The 18,784-nt window shown below is 43.2% G+C and overlaps 1 protein-coding gene across 2 annotated transcripts in view; it reads right to left on the bottom strand.

Moving 5' to 3' along the window:
* Positions 1–18,784, bottom strand: part of sec62 (SEC62 homolog, preprotein translocation factor) — a 49,241-nt gene that overhangs the window by 8,308 nt on the left and 22,149 nt on the right. For both annotated transcript variants that reach the window (XR_014620439.1, XM_084328001.1), the window contains exons 2-3: positions 12,764–12,872; positions 3,014–3,119 (exon numbers count right to left, since the gene is read on the bottom strand). Coding sequence is in view for 1 of the 2 variants with exons in the window: in XM_084328001.1 (XP_084184127.1) it covers positions 3,014–3,119; positions 12,764–12,872 (215 nt within the window). In the remaining variant the exon portion in view is untranslated. The remainder of the gene's footprint in view (positions 1–3,013; positions 3,120–12,763; positions 12,873–18,784) is intronic.

Below are 18,784 nucleotides of genomic sequence, written 5' to 3'. Positions count from 1 at the left end.
AATACCCTGTGTATAATAATTAATACCCTGCGTCCAAAAGCTGGGAAAAAGAAGAGGATCAGCGTTATTCTACCTTAATGAGTTAATTTAGCTGACGCTTTTATCCAAAGCGACTTACAAGTTCTGTACAAAAAGTCAACAGGAAGGGTACAACTCTGGTAGCTAAGCGTAAGTGATAGTGTTTGTCAAATAGTGTTGAACTTGACATATTAGCATAGTAGGTAGTAATATAGGCATGGAAGATTCATTAGTAGCAAAGTGCATGATAGTAGAAGACAGTACGAAGGTTAGTATATATAGTATACAGTATATATTTATTTTTTTCTTTCATTTCAGATATTGATTGAAGAAGTGTGTTTTAGTCAACGGCGGAAGATTGGGGCGGGTTTCAGCTGTCCTGACTGTGGTGGGAAGTTGGGGAAGAAACGTTTTAAATGTTTTAAATTGTGTGAGTCAATATTTGTATTGTTATTGTCTGCATGGTTGTAGAGCGGGACATGCCAAACACCACCAGAAGGAAATTCTCCATACACTGTTATGTACTCGTAGAATTACTCTGATACTACTACACTGTGTAACTAAAACAACTCTGATACTACTACTCTGTGCCGTGTTTCTAAAACGACTCTGATTCTACTACACTGTGCTGTGTAACTAAAACGACTCTGATACTACTACTCTGTGCCGTGTTTCTAAAACGACTCTGATTCTACTACACTGTGCTGTGTAACTAAAACGACTCCGATACTACTACTACTCTGTGCCGTGTTTCTAAAACGACTCTGATTCTACTACTCTGTGCCGTGTTTCTAAAACGACTCTGATTCTACTACACTGTGCTGTGTAACTAAAACGACTCTGATTCTACTACTCTGTGCCGTGTTTCTAAAACGACTCTGATTCTACTACACTGTGCCGTGTTTCTAAAACGACTGATTCTACTACTCTGTGCCGTGTTTCTAAAACGACTGATTCTACTACACTGTGCTGTGTAACTAAAACGACTCTGATTCTACTACTCTGTGCCGTGTTTCTAAAACGACTCTGATACTACTACTGAGTGTTTTATATTAATTCTATGATTTTATATTACTTTACTTTTACTTAAAATATCAGCAACAGCGTCATATATTTTAGGTATGGGAAAAACTCACAAGATTACTATTCGATAGTCAGAGAAATATAATAACACTAAAAAAATAAAAAATCATCAGGAAAAACAAGGGAAATATATTTTTTGAGGCAAAACGATATTCGCATAAACTATTTGATTTTTAATAATTTAACGACTATTCAAATATTTGAAAATCTATGCCCATCCCTAGTCTATTTAATTTGTAACGGTCAGAAAGTGAGGAGTGTTTTCAAAGTCATTGTTAGAAGAACTGTGATGGTATTATTAATTATGGTATCAGCAAGAGTAAGTACTTGGTCTGAAAAAGAGAGTGGTGTCGGGACATGGACAGAGAGTGGTGTCGGGACATGGACAGAGAGTGGTGTCGGGACATGGACAGAGAGTGGTGTCGGGACATGGACAGAGTGGTGTCGGGACATGGACAGAGAGTGGTGTCGGGACATGGACAGAGAGTGGTATCGGGAGAGTGGTGTCGGGACATGGACAGAGAGTGGTATCGGGACATGGACAGAGTGGTATCGGGACATGGACAGAGAGTGGTATCGGGACATGGACAGAGTGGTATCGGGACATGGACAGAGAGTGGTATCGGGAGAGTGGTGTCGGGACATGGACAGAGAGTGGTATCGGGAGAGTGGTGTCGGGACATGGACAGAGAGTGGTATCGGGACATGGACAGAGAGTGGTATCGGGACATGGACAGAGTGGTATCGGGACATGGACAGAGAGTGGTGTCGGGACATGGACAGAGAGTGGTGTCGGGACATGGACAGAGAGTGGTATCGGGACATGGACAGAGTGGTATCGGGACATGGACAGAGAGTGGTATCGGGACATGGACAGAGAGTGGTGTCGGGACATGGACAGAGAGTGGTATCGGGACATGGACAGAGTGGTATCGGGACATGGACAGAGAGTGGTATCGGGACATGGACAGAGAGTGGTGTCGGGACATGGACAGAGAGTGGTGTCGGGACATGGACAGAGAGTGGTATCGGGACATGGACAGAGAGTGGTATCGGGACATGGACAGAGAGTGGTATCGGGACATGGACAGAGAGTGGTGTCGGGACATGGACAGAGAGTGGTATCGGGACATGGACAGAGAGTGGTATCGGGACATGGACAGAGAGTGGTATCGGGACATGGACAGAGAGTGGTGTCGGGACATGGACAGAGAGTGGTATCGGGACATGGACAGAGAGTGGTGTCGGGACATGGACAGAGAGTGGTATCGGGACATGGACAGAGAGTGGTGTCGGGACATGGACATTGTGAATCTGCATTTTGCTATGATGCCCCTCTAACTCATGGAATGAACTCCAACAGTCCTTAAAGCTTGAGATTCTCCCCTCTGTTGCAGAGTTTAAAAGCTCGATCTTCAACCTTTAATTGATTTGTTATCCTTGCTCGTCTTGTCTCATCCTTTTTTTTTTGTTGCTCATTTCTGTATGTACACTCAACGTGACTGTAAATGGGGGAAACCTCAGTTGCCTTTCGAGTTGAACTAAAGGTTTGAAATCAAATGTATTGCTTTAATGTTATTTAGTCAAATAATGACTCGTGTCTGGATGTTTAATGATTATGGGGGCAACAGTGGCTTGGGAGGTAGAGCAGTCGTCTGGTAATCCGGAGGTTCCCGGTTAGATTCCCGCTCCTTCCAGGCAGCGTGTCCAAGTGTCCTTGAGAAAGACACTTAACCCCTAACTGCTCCCAATGAGCAGGTTGGCACCTTGCATGGTCGCCTCCACCATCGGTGTGTGAATAGATGAATGCGAGAAATTGTAAAGCGCTTTGGATAAAAGCGTTATATAAATACACCATTTACCATTTATGATTAAAGCTAATTAATGACATCAATTCATTATTTCAGCCAACCTGTTGCAGTAATCCACCACAGACTCCCTGGTGGTGAACAGCGCCTCCTCTCCCTTCTTGGCCTTTGCCCACTTGGAATCCATGAGACAGTCCACCGCCTTGGAGGCTGCAGGGACACACAACACAGACACCAGACAAACAGACAAGTGGGTTGAGAGAGAAGTGTGTCTTCTCACAGGCAGCAGCGGCTCGTTGGGAGGGGGTGTCACTGTGTTTACAAGAGATCACTCGCAGCCGATGACCAGGCCTCATCAATCACTGGCCGCGTCGCCCGCGGTTACTGTGTAAACAGTGCTGACCAAAAGGCTACTGTGTAAACAACATTCACAAAAACTGTTGGGAAAGCATGTCTGCAGAACCAGTCGGATGTAAACAGTACGTGGGAAGCGTAGGTCTATGTTTGAAACAGCCGGTGTAACTTGCCTTTTTGAGAATCCTCACAGCGTTTGTGCAATAGGAATCTATATCTTGTGTTTAACATAGCTGTGTTTACCGTACCGCCACAGTGTCACACAGGCCGAGCACAAACACATCACACCAAGTGATACGCACTAAAGAGGCCTCAGGCTGAAACGCTTGTAGAACAGGTTCACTAACCATGTGTTGTTTGTTTAGTTGTTGTTTAACTCATTGACCGCCACGTAGGGATGGGTACCTTTCACATTTGAACCGATACCGGTACCTGTGAATCGATACCGGTACCCAACGGTACCTTTTTTCGGTACTTTAGTCTCAAGACATTTAATTTACCTACCTCAGGTGTTATAGGCCGTTATTGAAAATAAGAACTTGTTCTTAATTAACCTGCCTATTCAAATAAAGGTTTGATGATGATGATGATGACCTCAGTCGTAAAAAAAAAAATCCAAACTTCAAATAACTACAATTGTAACTGCAGGAGTGTCATAGTGTAATTCTAGTTAGCTGCAGTGTGATGTCATAGTAGAACCGGTTAGAACAGGCTAGAACGTTCTGGAACATTGTGATGTCATAGCGGTGATGTCATAGTAGACCCGGCCATAGGGTATAAATAGAGAGACACTATAAGGTTCGTTCCTTCACTTCTCCACCAGCCTCAGACAAGCCACATCGACACCAGAGCTCTTAACTGTCCTCTCATATTGCATGCAGTCAACAAGGTACGTTTGTGGCCGTAATGCGCTTGTAGTTAAGTTCAGTGGGTTAACAACCAACCTTGCAACGATCGATAAATTGTATGTATGTTGTTATGGTTTGATCCGTGATTTATTGTATTTCATGTATGTTTTCACAGTTTTACGGTTCGGAATAAAGATGTTCTCTTCGAACGGAAATAAAGCCAATCAGTAAAGATCAAAGACGAGTTGCGTCATCATTGCAAGAGATGCAGTTACAACAATTTCGACAGTTTTCGGCTTGTCATTGCTCCGACTGCTTTGTTGTTGAATCAAGTCAAATCCTAGGTAATCATATATTGTGCGTGTGAACGTTGACATGAAAAAAAAAAAAGTATAAAAAAAGTATATAAAAAAAAAAAAAATGTATCTCACTTGATTCGATACTCGGTAGTACCGACGTGTTTCGGTTCGGTACCTCAAAAGTACCGAATTCGGTACCCATCCCTACCCCCACGTTGGGAAATGGATCTGACTATGTGTTGCCACGCATTAAACCAATGGAGTCGCTCACCTTGTTTGCAGGGCTATAACCATTCAAATATTATAGCTATTCTCGAAGACACTCTGATGTCACGAGACCGCCGCCATCTTGGTATAGGGGGACCATACGGATTTCTACCATCAAATCCATGCATTGAGCTCCGTTTTTATTACATGTTTTATCACATTCTTGTTCATTTCATAACATTTTCATACGATTTGTTTTGAAAATATTGAGGCCAACATGGCATTTCACTATTTCGAAAGCCTTTCTGGTGATTCTAAGGCGAGATATGAGTCAAAGAAACTCCCCCTGATTACCACGACCACAACATCAGAGCGAGTTAGCCGAACGTTAGCCACCAGCCACTTTTTCCTCTGTGATGGTATAAAACTTCCGATTTGGATTTCTGTTTTTGTCATTAGTATAACGCGTAACACAGCAGCTCTTTGGCATTGTGAAGGACTGAAGAAAAGTCTGCTTGATTGTCTTTAATTTGCCGCTTTAACTATCCGTTTCTCCACTAAATAGTGTACACAATGTACCAGGCGGGGCAGTTTCCCCCCACGCTGCAGTTGCGTAGCAATAACAGACAGGAAGTTGACTTCGAGAATATATGCAAAATACTATGGCCCATTTGACATCGAGTATCTATCGTTCAAGATGTGAAAAAGGAATATTTCTTCCATCCATACATTATCGTTTTATACCGTGGTGAATATAAGTATGTTTTAGAGTGGTCTGGGGTAATTCCTGGAAGGCTAGTAACGGCCCACGATGCATATTATACTTAATCCATTGGCATTTCGTCCCTATACACGCTACAATAAAAAATTCAAATGCATATGATCGGTATATTATGTTCCATCATGCATGCATGAAAGGGGGGGGTCGTCTATGATTAATTGATTGTCAATAACGGCATTCGTTAGTACAACAGCATACGTTGATCAGGGCTAAGGCTATGACAACAATGGACAACCAAGCTGAAATTGACGTTAAATTGCTCTTACTAGGGATGCCCCGATCACGTTTTTTGCCACCGATACCGATCACCGATTGTCTATGAGTCATATCGGCCAATACACTGCCGATACCGATCGTTTTTGGTTTTCTTATAGCAGCTGGCAGTATTATACTGTAGGTCTAATACAGCCTCAGGCATTCTCAAAGTCCGGTCTAAATTATCTAATCTAATCTTAGAAATTAAGTAAAGTGAATAGTACTGGGTGTTGAGCATAACAGTATCTAAGTTAATTTACTTATGACCATTATAGTCAAAGTATTTTCCTATGAACTGAAACGTATAAGATGTTCGCAGTGTTCAGTTATGAAGCATGATAGCTAATTAGCCAACAGCTGCAAAACAAATAATGTCAATTATGTTATAAGACATTGGTATCAGGAGCTATCTGTAGCTACTGCTAGCCGGCTAGATAACGTTAGACAACACCTCATGTATTAAACTAAAGTGAACTATTTAGTTTAATGGGTCATTTCGTTTAAACAGTGAGCTAACAGGAGGTCTCATGCACTTGACTATTGCCGGAGCACTTGTTGATATCAGGAGCTATCAGTAGCTAGCCAGCTAGATAACGTTAGACAATGCCTCATGTATTAGACTAAAAGTGAATAGTTGACTGGGTCATTTTGTTTAAACAGTAACGTTAGCTAGGTAGCTAACGTTAGCTTACGGAGGTCTCATGCACTAGACCAGTGTTTCTCAAAGGCTGAGGTTACACCTTTCGTATCATCTTCGTATTGTTTTCTTATACGCATCGCCGCGTATCGCCGCGACGTCATGCGCCTCGAGTCACACTTTCGTTTTTTTTTCGTTTTTGTCACCAGAGCACACTGATGAAGTACACTGCCAAAGCAGTAGGTGGCAGTAGGTGGCAAACATGAAGGCAATTTCAACCAATCAGAACGAATGTGCCAATACACTTCCTGGAAGCTCCAGCAAAGAAAATGTCAACAAGGCAGGCGCCTATGCCGCGCCACCATCTTGCTCAATGCAGCAATTCTTTTTTCAGCAAAGCCTAATAAAAGTGCAATAAACAAAACGGATACATTCACTGTGTGTTCTGCCTGTCATTTGTTGATGAAACAAAACTAACATCAACACAAGTGACCACCAAGAGCGGATAGTTTAGGCTAAAAAACGATCGGTATCATTGTAGCATTGTTAGCTGCATGCTAACGTCAATGGAGTATGCCATTATAACATATAGCATTGTGGCTAGAAGCTAACGTTAGCTCACGCTACTTAGCCAGCATCAAAACTGATGATATCGCGAGCTATCAGTAGTTAGATAACATTAGAGACAACGCTGTGTGTATTAAACAAAGGTGAATAGATGACTGGGCCATTTTGTTTAATGCTTGTTAAGTTGAAAGAGGAACTCTGAGCTAACAGGGTCTGAATCCTGATAGCTCACGTTAGCCAGCTGCTCATGCCATCGGTAATGCTAGCAGAATGAATGGATGTAAACTTTATTTAACATATTGCATATGGGTACAATACAATACGGCTCAATACAAACAATTGTTAAGGGAATGCAGACTGTTGTAGCTTGGACTGGGGTCCTTATAACAATAACTTGACAACACATGGTAGCTGAAGCTATTTGGGACACGGAGCTCTGTCCCAAACACACACACACACACACTCTGCTGTCACCGGAAGGGCACGCAGATGGTATCTACTGCGCATGGGCGTTTTCGCAACAACGGCTAGCGTGCTGACTACACGCTGTTTGTCGACTCGTTTTTTTGCGTAGCTCCAAACGCAAACACAATTTTGCGTTTCAGCCGTATCCACAAAAAAACGCCAAAAAACGCGTTTCTGTGTAGATAGGACATGATACGTCGTCAAAAACGTATAAAAAAACGCCAGGAATACACTAGTCTAACCTCAGCCAAAGTGGGGGGCACGCCCCCCAGGGGGGGCGCAGAGGCATGACAGGGGGGGCCTTGAGATTTATTTATATAAAAAAAAAAAATTGGATTAGAGAAAATTATCACTAAAGTGCTATCTGTTGCAGCTGCACTGTTCTCCATGAAAATACCATTTCTCAAAATCTGAAAATCATTATTTAATAAAACACAGAAAAGGATCACCAAGTTACTCTGGATAAAAAAAACCTTTACAGACAACATTGAGACAAAGCTTCCTGACACATCTCCATCCAAACTCTTGGAAGAACTCTTTGAAATCTCATCTGATACCACCTAGAGAGCTAGTTTCAGAGTGTGGTGCTGAGTACCAAGTATCTCATCTCATGATGGCCCACCAAGTATCTCATGATGCAGCAGTTAAGGTGTTGATACCATTCAGCACCACATACAGTATCTGTGTGAACTGTGAAGCTGACTTTTCATCCATGACAGCTCTGAAAACAAAATATAGGGCCAATTTGAAAGGTCACGATATTGGTGTTATTTCAATAAATTTAAACATGGCCCATTTCACTATTTTGTTGGGGTGAGGGGGGGGGGGGGCCCAAAATATTTTGGTCCACCAAAGGGGGGCCTGACAGAAAAAGTTTGAGAAGCACTGCACTAGACTATTGCCGGAGCATTTGTTGACATGAGGGGTCTGGGAGGGGGAGGGGCAGTGCGCTGCAGCAGCAGCTGTGTGTGTGCCTGAGAGAAAAGTCAGCGAGTGAGAACTCCGCTGAGAATTGGATCATGTTTTTCGCGCGCGTCTTCGATCGGTTTTCACGATCGGCGAAAATAAAGCATTATCGGAATTCACCAATCTCATATTTATACTGAATATCGGCCGATACCGATCACTGGCCGATCGATCGGGGCATCCCTAGCTCTTACCTGTGGCCAATGATAATCCAAAAAGAATATTCCAATTATTTGATTGCCATCTGCTAGATCGTATGTCCATTTGGCCCACACCATAACCCCCCGGCCCACAGTATAATGAATCCAGCATCGGATTGACGATTCAATGCGATCAAGTGAAGATCTTGATCCACATTACAAGATAACTGCGCCCGGATGACTTTCAGTGACGGACAGCCCCATACACAGAGATACAAAGGGAGTGCAACATCGGCCGCATGCCACCAGGCGGCGGTATCGGACCGTTGCGATCTCAGACACATTGCCACACAGTCCTATAGCATAGCAGGATGAATTATGAATGGAAATAGCTAATAAAAGAAATAACGATCCAATAACGAGTGTACTCGTTGTTGGCGTTATTCGATGGGCGGGCTATAGCGAGTTAACTCATTTTTGGCGGGGAATGAGTTAATGTGTTTTGTTGTAACTATGTGTTGTTGTTGTTTAACTGTGTTTTGTTGTAACTATGTGTTGTTGTTTAACAGTGTGTTTTGTTGTAACTATGTGTTGTTATTTAACACTTTGAGCGCCACGCCTGGTTTTCCGTTTTACCGCTTGAATGCCACCATCGGCGCCAATGTTAACGTTAATATCGCCTAATCTATGTTTTAAATTATGGATATGTGTCTAATCTGCCCATCGCATTATCAAATACTATTTTCCAGTCAGTGCTGTGAAGGCAGATTGTTTTTTTATCGCGTCGTTTCCGTTTCAGAGCAGTTAGAAAAGCCCCCGTTTTGATATAAAAAACAGCTCATTCTGGAGCATTCTATGAAAATCGTCTTTTAGTGGAATATTCCACAACGTTGATATTCGTCGGCCTTTTTATGAATCGTTTTCAAATAAACGCTAGATGATCAATATTATACGTGCACGCAAGCACATTACGGCCGCGCACTGATAATCGCTCCGTTGATTTCCTCACGGAGTTTTACAGTGAAACCGAAAGAAGACATTTCACAAAACAGCTTATAACTTCATCAAACTTACTCTGATTATCCTACCACTGATAACATAGAGTCCTTACCTGACATCAGATGGTATCCAACTGGTATATTCCAATTCCTGATCACCATTCGAAAAAATCGATACGTGTATGGATCCAACGCGATACAGTAGAACTCCATGATCCGCGGGGCTCTGAGGCTCCAGAATGAACTCTGGTAACCCCGGCTGGATCAGTGAACTGGAAAATGTGGAGTACCGGATTTTTTCCCCCATTCATTTTCATTGAGTCCATTCCAAAATCACTTATGTCATCTGGGAGACGACAGGGGGCGCTTTTTTCCACAGTGATCGCCGGCGCCCCTCGGCTATACTCGGGTAGGCTCGGGTGATGCAATAATTTTTCAGATCGGAAAAAAAAAAAAAAAAAAAAAAATCCGAGAAATCTCGTGAGTGGCACGCAACCACCTATAAAAAAAAACCGAGAAATCTCGTGAGTGGCACTCAAAGTGTTAACAGTGTTTTGATGTAACTATGTGTTGTTTAACACATTGGACGCCAGATCCGAGATAAGTCTGGTTAACTCGCCATCGCTTGAGCGCCAAACCCGAGAAAAGTCGGGTTTTGGTCGTTATTTATTTTATTCGCTATTTCCATTCATAATCCATCGAGGGAGTCTGATGTTATCATTGGGAATGGGTCTGAGATCGCAAACGTCCAATACCGGCGCCTAACGGCTTGCGGCCGGTATTGCACATCCTTGGAATCTCTCTGGCTTGGCCTGTATGTCGATCTAAAAAGTCCGGTCCGGGTTTTCCTTGTCGGGCAGGAGTAACGTTTATAACACATGGATTGGGGAGAATCAAGCACCCCTGATTCATGTTCTTTGGTGGATTATGTTGGCAACACGATCGACATCAATACTTGGAATGGCAATCAGATAATTGGAATATTCTTTTTGCAGTACATCCTAGTCAAGGTAAGGGCTATGTGGTATCAATCTTGCATTGATCCAATAATTCCATCCCTGCGATCGGAGCGTGTGTCTGTAATGTACTGTGTAACGTATTCCGTTGGTGACGATCGAAGCATAGAACCCCCCCCCCCACCCTTTCATGTATGCATGATGAAACATAATACCGATAATAGTGTGTTGATTTCAGATTGATTGTTGATCCAGGCGAGGAATGGCATGGTTTCTAGTGAATGCACTAAACACTGCTTAGCGACGTTTCCTGGGATTACACAAAATTACTAGGGATGCACCGAATGGGAAATTCTTGGCCGAAACAGATACCGAAAATAGGAAACAGTTGGCCGAAAACCGAATGCCGAAAGGCCGAAAATGATTCATAGAATAGATTTATTTTTTTACCAATGTTGTTCAGCTACCTGAATATGGAAAGATATATGATTATGGCAAAACTTAACTTAAATAATCACTATTATGGGTCCATAAAACATTTATTCAGCACTTCTGAATGCATACAGTACATTAATTCCAAGTCAAGTGCATTTTCTTTTCTCTGTAGGATAACTACAAAGTGCATTCAGAACAAAGCCAATGTGCTTTAAAACTGCATAAAGATCTGCACACATGAGAGGGAGAATAGCTTATAGCAGACTTAATGATGTTACTGTAGTGGCTACAGTAAACATTTTATATAAAAGTACCCCCTCCAATGTACAGTAAATTACCTAGTATGGTTGTCAATATTCCAATGTACAGCTTTGCTTGTACAGTTGTACAGTGTTTCCCCCCCCCCCCCCCCCCCCCCCCCACCTCCTCCAATGTACAGTTTCTACGTCAAATGTATTACTCCCTTTTCTGGACTCTTTTTATATCACAAACAGTACTGTATTTGCAAATCTGGTATGTCATAAATGTATAGATGTAGCAGTACTGTCTATCTGTATGTCATATATGTCCTGATGAATTGAAAATGGGGGACCCTGATGTAAACAAGACGAAAGTCTTTCTCTGGTCTCCATCCCCTTAACAAGTGTGTATTGAGCTGTACTGTACCCATTCTGCAATCTGTTTTAATAAAGTTTTCAATCAATATGAGAGAGAGAGAGCGAGCGAGCGAGAGAGAGAGAGAGAGAGAGAGAGAGAGAGAGAGAGAGAGAGAGAGAGAGAGAGAGAGAGAGAGAGAAGACATGTGGCTGCCGCCATGGCGGACATCTGTGCTCTACTGAGCGCAGCTTTCTAGTCCCCAGATGAATGTGACTTTGGCACAGTAGACGCGCGACATGTATTCTCGAGAATGATAATAATAATGCTCTTCAGATTATATTTTCAACGACAGACAGCGTCAATGTGAGAAACACAATCCCTCCCCCTCTCGCTCTGAAGAATATGCATATTAGATCACTCAGTGATTAACCGCGACGGGCATATAGTAAATAAGGATATAAAGCATGTTAAAGACGCATTTATTGGACGCGTTGCGCGCAGAGTTTACATAGAAACAGCGCGACTCCCGAGTCCCAAGAGGAGTTATCACAGGCTGCAGAACGCAGGACTGAAGAGCTCACGTTGCGCATGTAATGACTGAAGCCGCGTTTTGATGACATCATCACAACAACACGCGTTAGGTTACAGGTTGTTTCTGTTTCTGTGATATATTTTCGGTGAAAAAACTCTTTCGGCCGAAAGCCGAAAGGCCATTTCTGGCCATTTTCGGCCGAAAACTTCCGGTGGCCGAAATTTCGGTGCATCCCTAAAAATTACTCTAAAACTATACTCATATTATAGCTATGATATTTAATATAGTTTTAGCCCTGCAAACACCGGCATGTATCCCCATTCATTAAATCGCTGGCACACACCGCCATACGGCCCACATCGATCTCTGGCGCTGAATGTGTTAACAATGTGTTTTGTATGTGTTGTTTGTTGTGTGTCTGTTGTATGTATGGTGCCTCCTCCTGTGGGTGGAGGTAGTGAGGTGTCATCACCTGACTGGGTACAACGATTCCTTGAATAAATATCACAAGTAGACCTTTCACATATTTGGACTTAAATTGTGAGTGTGGACCGTTTCAACTATCCTCACGAGACTGATACAAGATCGCGTTTCCTGTCTTGCTTGAGCACAGTACATTATATACTGCTCGACTGTATATTAGGAATAGGCTAAACAAAAAAAAATTGCTATTCGATAGTCACTGGGAAGTATCGAATACTAATGGGAACCCCCATCCCTACTGTACATCCCGCCGGTCTCAGTGCCACTGCTCCAGACCGCCTGAGAGTCTGTGGGCACCGTGTGGACCTCTGCGTGGCGGGACTTGAACACTGACCGATGAAGTAGTCGACCCGGTGGCCCATCATGTTGGTGGACTTGGTGGGGCAGTTGAAGCGGAGGTACTTGGCCACCGCCTTCTCCTCCTTGGTGGGCAAGCTCACCTCCTGCAGGGGGAGAAACACAGAGTCAGTTCACCCAGCCAGACGACGGAGGTCTTGGTCTGGGAGTTGAGCTACAGACAGAGCTCCCGTGGAAGAGCTCCCGGTCACCTTGTGTGTGTTAATCAGGACAATGAGTGTCAAAGGTAAATGGTAAATGGTGCATTTATATAGCAGCTTTGATCCAAAGCGCTTTACAATTTTGTTCCTCATATTCACCTGTTCACTCACCGGCGGCGGAGGTGACCATGCAAGGTGCCAACCTGCTCATCGGGAGGTAGAGCAGTCGTCTGGTAATCCGGTTCCCGGTTTGATTCCCGCTCCTCCCGGGCTGCGTGTCGAGGTGTCCTTGAACAAGACACTTAACCCCTAACTGCTCCCGATGAGCAGCACCTTGCATGGTTGCCTCTGCCGTCGGTGTGTGAATGAATGTGTGAATGAATGTGTGAGTGAATGGGTAAAATGTGAGGAAGAAATTGTAAGCGCTTTGGATAAAAGCGTTATAACAATGCACCATTTATCTACCATTCAAAAGACCTTGCAGTGTTCAATAAAAATGTAAAGGACTGTGTAAATAAATGGGAAACTGTCAACCACCATGCTTCAAAGAAACTAGGGATGGCGCCAATCCGATACTCCGTATCGGTATCGGTCCGATACTGGCCAAATTCACAGGATCGGATATCGGTATTTTCCGATCGGATACATGCCGTAAAGCGTGCCATCGTGTGAACAGTAGTAGTGCGACAACAACATTATCGTTAGCTAAACGCGAGTCTTGTTAGCAGCGCGCCGCGATCATGTCAGCTGTGTGGAGTTATTTTAAGCTCAAGGAAGAAAAAGGCAAAACAGCCTGTGGTGTTATGTTAATGTTTGCACGCTAATATGACACAGAGTACAGGCCACCGTACTGTGGTCACGGACAGGTACACGGGGCAGAGTAGACTAGGAGCTAACAGAATAAAGACACTCACAAACAAATACAGAGGACTCGCGTGTATACTTGTGGAATAACACGACACAGCCGAGTGTACTATCTAGGGCTGACCTTAGAATTTTTTTTGGCAATCGAATGTTTATTAATATATATTTTTTTTTTAATAATACATTTTTTTTTTATCTTATGTTGTGGGACTTGTACAGCACTGGTAAACTTTGTTGTTTTTAAATGTGCTCTATAAATAAAGTGGATTGGATTAATGAATTAAGTAGCCCCTTTCGTGACTGTGACACAGCCAACACGGCTGTGTGATTTAATTCAAGGTGGATCGCTGTTGTCGTTTGAACAACTTCAGATTTCATGGGAACTACCAATCCCCCAAATCAAGAATGTTTAAGATGAATGAAGTAAGATTTTGATTATTTGAAATATGGCCTGTGTAACTGAGGGGTACAATTCCCTGACTGTATTAATCAAGTACTGATATCATTGAATCACTACCGACTTGTACATTACTGGCCAACACCGTACAAAGGTATTCTAGATGACGACACTCGCACAATAACAGGTTTTCCACACAAAATACTCGGTTAGAATATTTATTACATAAAAGGGAGATATTAGATTACATCACTTTGGTCAATTGCGCTTATAAGGCAAATAGAATGTGCATAGGTAATCAATAGTAAATATTAAGGATGATCTCTATGGTGCTCTGGGAAAGGGGGGTACTACCGGTTGTAAGCCAGCAGAGGGGGCCAAAGCTCTATGCAAGTCAATGGTTCACGGGGGCAATATCACCCCTGGAGCGGCAGGGATAGGCAGCCTGGTCCCAGGATGCGCGCCGTGTAGGTGAGAGCCGGGGAGTCTCTGCTCCGGCAGAGACGGGCTCGAGTGGAGGTCCTCACGGTAGATGTGTAGTTCCCACAGCAGCAGCGGGGCAGACGGTTCTGCTCCAGCCGCCACAGTCAAAGCACTGAAGAATAATCCTTGCCGGAAAGTGGCTCTGCTGGCGGGGTAAATCCTCCGTGTTGCGCTGTAGTGCGCGGTGGTTCAGAGTTGAACTTGACGTTGGTCTCTCCTATTTGCACGCGGCTATAAGTGCTCTGTATAGACGCACAATTACTCCCTTCACGTGGTCTTTGACTCGTAATGAAGGCTTTTACTAGTAAATAGCGAACGGTACCTTGAACAAAGGTATTAGGATAACACGATTCTATCTTGGGCGATACGAGCCCTACTCTGCACCACACGTTGCGTAGTGGGTGAGGCTTTACTCGGTAACTGAACCAGACTGAACTGAAGGCGAACTGAAAGAGAACTGCAAGGGGGGTTCTACATTTCTTGCGCCATATATATATGTACCGTGAACAAATAGTACCTATCTCATTTCTGTCGCCTCTCGGTCTCGTAGCCCTGGGCGAAAGCGGGCATGTTAAGACATATCTCGTCGGTACCTTTGAAGTCAGCTCGAGGGGGTAAGGCTTTACTCGGTACCTGGCGCCAGGGGGTCGCTTCCAATAGGGGGATGAATATTATGGTCGGTCCTGCTAGACTAAAGGGATATTCAGTGCATATTGTACAAGGAATATACAGGGGATATCAAACGATATACAAATATTATACATGGGATCTCAGGCAATAAATATATATATTCGGTTTAATCTGACCCTTTGTAACAGCCTGTGTAGACTAAACTATGCACATAATTATGTCAGTCTACAAGGTCCGGCAATGTAGACCTTGTAGACTCCACTACAGACCAATTATCAGTGAATGTTCATGCATTTTTAAGAAGGGCTACTTCCACAAAAAAACAAAGAACTCACCAAAACATCTCAGTAGCACCTTATCTAAATGTTCTATTTCATATATGGAGATTCATATTTATTTATGTATTGCATGCATTTCTACATTTTATTTCCTATTTTGTTTATTCATCCCAGTATCTTTCTTTCTTATGTGTGGAATTCTACAAGGCATTTACATTCACATTTACATTTAGTCATTTAGCTGACGCTTTTATCCAAAGCGACTTATAAGTTCTGTACGACAGGTCATCAGGAAGGATACAACTCTATCAGCTGAGTAACAATATTCATCAAAGTGTTGCGTGTTACAGTGTAGGTTAGTTTATTAGGACAAGTGCATGACCAGCCCTGCTGGTCTCTGACAAGAACAAGTTACAGGTTGAAAAAACCCTCAGCTCGGAACTAGGCAGAATCTGCATATGGCTCGCTGATAACAAACTATCATTACACATGGGCAAAACAGAGTCCATTCTCTTCGGTTCAAATAACAAACTCAGCAAGACCGACGGCTTCTCAGTTACAGTGGGTGACAATATTGTCACAAGGAAAGATGAAATTACCTACCTGGGTTCCATCCTAGAGGCTAATCTCTCCTGTGACAAAATGGCATCCAATGTAATAAAAAAAGTCAACCAACGAACTCGATTCTTGTACCGGATCTCCTCTCTGGTAAACAAGAATACCCTGAAGACTCTGGCAGGAGCACTCATTCAGGGGTACTACGACTATGCTTGCACCTCATGGTACCAAAGCACCTCAAAGGCGCTAAAAACAAAATTACAAACATCTCAAAACAAACTGGTCAGACTACTGCTTGACCTTACTCCTAGAACCCACCTCACCCCTGCCCACTTTGACAACCTAGGATGGCTTAGAGTAGACGACAGAGTACAACAACTTGCAATGGGCCTGGTCTACAAGATACACTACACGACCAAGGTACCCATGTACATGTCAAAATACTTCCCAAAGGTCAGTGAATACCACGATCACAACACCAGAGGGAGCTCCACAAATCATGTTAAACCCAGATTCGGCTCAAATAAGGGACTAAACACGTTTCGCAATTATGCCACATCAATGTGGAACCCCCCACCCAAAGCTGTAAAGGAATGTGGATCACTACCCACTTTCAAAACCTCTCTCAAGGGACACCTACGGGAGACTGCAATTCAACACTGGCCCCTGTAAATATCCTAACCCAACCCCCTCCAATGTACAGTAATTTACCTAGTATGGTTTTGTCAATAGTCCAATGTACAATTTTGTTTGTTTGTACAGTGTCTCCTCCCCCCCCCCCCTCAATGTACAGTTTTACTTGTTTATACAGTGTGCCCCCCCCGCCCAACCACCTCCAATGTAAATTACCCAGTATGGTTGTCAATATCCCAATGTACCCAACCCCCCCCACCCAACCTCCTCCAATGTAGTTTCTACGTCAAATGTATACTCCCCTTTCTTGACTCCTTCTGTATCACAAACAGTACTGTATTTGCAAATCTGGTATGTCATAAATGTATAGATGTAGCAGTACTGACTATCTGTATGTCATGTATGTCATATATGTCCTGATGAATTGAAAATGGGGGACCCTGATGTAAACAAGACGAAAGTCTTTCTCTGGTCTGCATCCCCTTAACAATTGTGTGTATTGAGCTGTACTGTATTGTACCCATTCTGCAATCTGTTAATAAAGTTTTCAATCAATCAATCAATCAGTAAGGTTAGTTAGGGTTAGATTTTTTTTTTTTTTTTTAATTTCAGATAATGGTTGAAGAAGTGCGTCTTTAGTCGACGGCGAAAGATTGGACGGGATTCGGCTGTCCTAACTGGGGTGGGTAGTTCATTCCACCATTGTGGGGCAAGGACTGAGAATAGGCGTGTAGGTGCCGGTGGTGTATATGTGTTTGAGGATGATATCCTTCAAACAGGCAATAGTGATGATATAATTTGGGCAGTGCTGAGCTGGGTTACTTTCCTCCAGTGTATTTGTCCCCCGGCCCCACCCAATGGCCCCATGCACACACACACACACACAGAAGTAAAACTAAAAATAAAAAGTTGAAAAAAAAATTTAATTTTTTTTCTTTTTTTTTAACTTCGTTTTTTTTTTAATGTTCGAAGCTTGTGCCATCGAACGAAGCTTCGAAGCTTCGAAGTATTTAAGACAGCCCTAGTACTATCTGCAACGCAACGGTGGCAGCAACACTGGAAACTTCACAGACTTAATTAAACACTTACAGATTCATCATGCAACGAATGCCAAGAGGAAAGGTTTTGCTGCAGCAGTTAACGTCGCTGGAAACCCTTCAGAAGCACGAGAAACTCCCTGCAGACGGTAACAAAGCAAAGCTGATAACCGAGAAAATTAACGAATTTATTGTGCTGGACGAACAGCCCCTTTCTGTTGTAATAAAATGTAGGTTTCCGACGCTTAGCCTCGCTTCATGTTGCCAAACCGGCATTTTATCTCCAACACAGCTATTCCAAATAAGTACAATGTTGTTTCTTTTTCTAATGTAGCCAAGAGTAAAGACCCTAACCCTATTGTTACAAAGGGTCAGATTAAACCGAATATATATATATTTATTGCTTGATATCCCTTGTATAATATTTGTATATCGTTTGATATCCCCTGTATATTATTTGTATATATACACGGAATATCCCTTTACCTGCGTACAAACCAGAGTAATATGCGCTCTCCTATTGGACACCCCCCCCCCAGGCTCCAGGCAGTCTCGTACTCAGACAGGTGCAGTGGGCGAGTTTGGGGCATGTTACAACATGCCTTTGGCAGTGCAGTGATTCAGGACCAAAGTGACCAGGTTGGGACTAGATTGTCACTTACGTATAAATACGGCGCAGGTGGAAACAGCAGCTGTTCGTTCATTACTAGTAAAGCCTTCACCACGAGTCAACGACCAAGTGAAGTGAGCAACGTTGCGTCTAAATAGAGCACTTAGAACATGTGCGAATAGGATAGTAAAAGTGTCAGAGTTTAGTGAAGTAACGTCAAGTTCAACCTAGTTTAATGTGAAATACAGTGCACAGGAGAATCTACACCGGCGAATGCAGAACCTTTTCTGGTTGGATTATATTGCTTTTGGGACCGTTACCGCTGGAGGAGAGTACCGTGGATTCCACTATCGTTTGGGATTTACCCC

This window comes from Notolepis coatsorum, assembly GCF_963971535.1.
Source record: "Notolepis coatsorum genome assembly, chromosome: 13".
Lineage (NCBI taxonomy): Eukaryota > Metazoa > Chordata > Actinopteri > Aulopiformes > Paralepididae > Notolepis > Notolepis coatsorum.
This window is presented reverse-complemented; position numbering and strand designations above follow the sequence as displayed.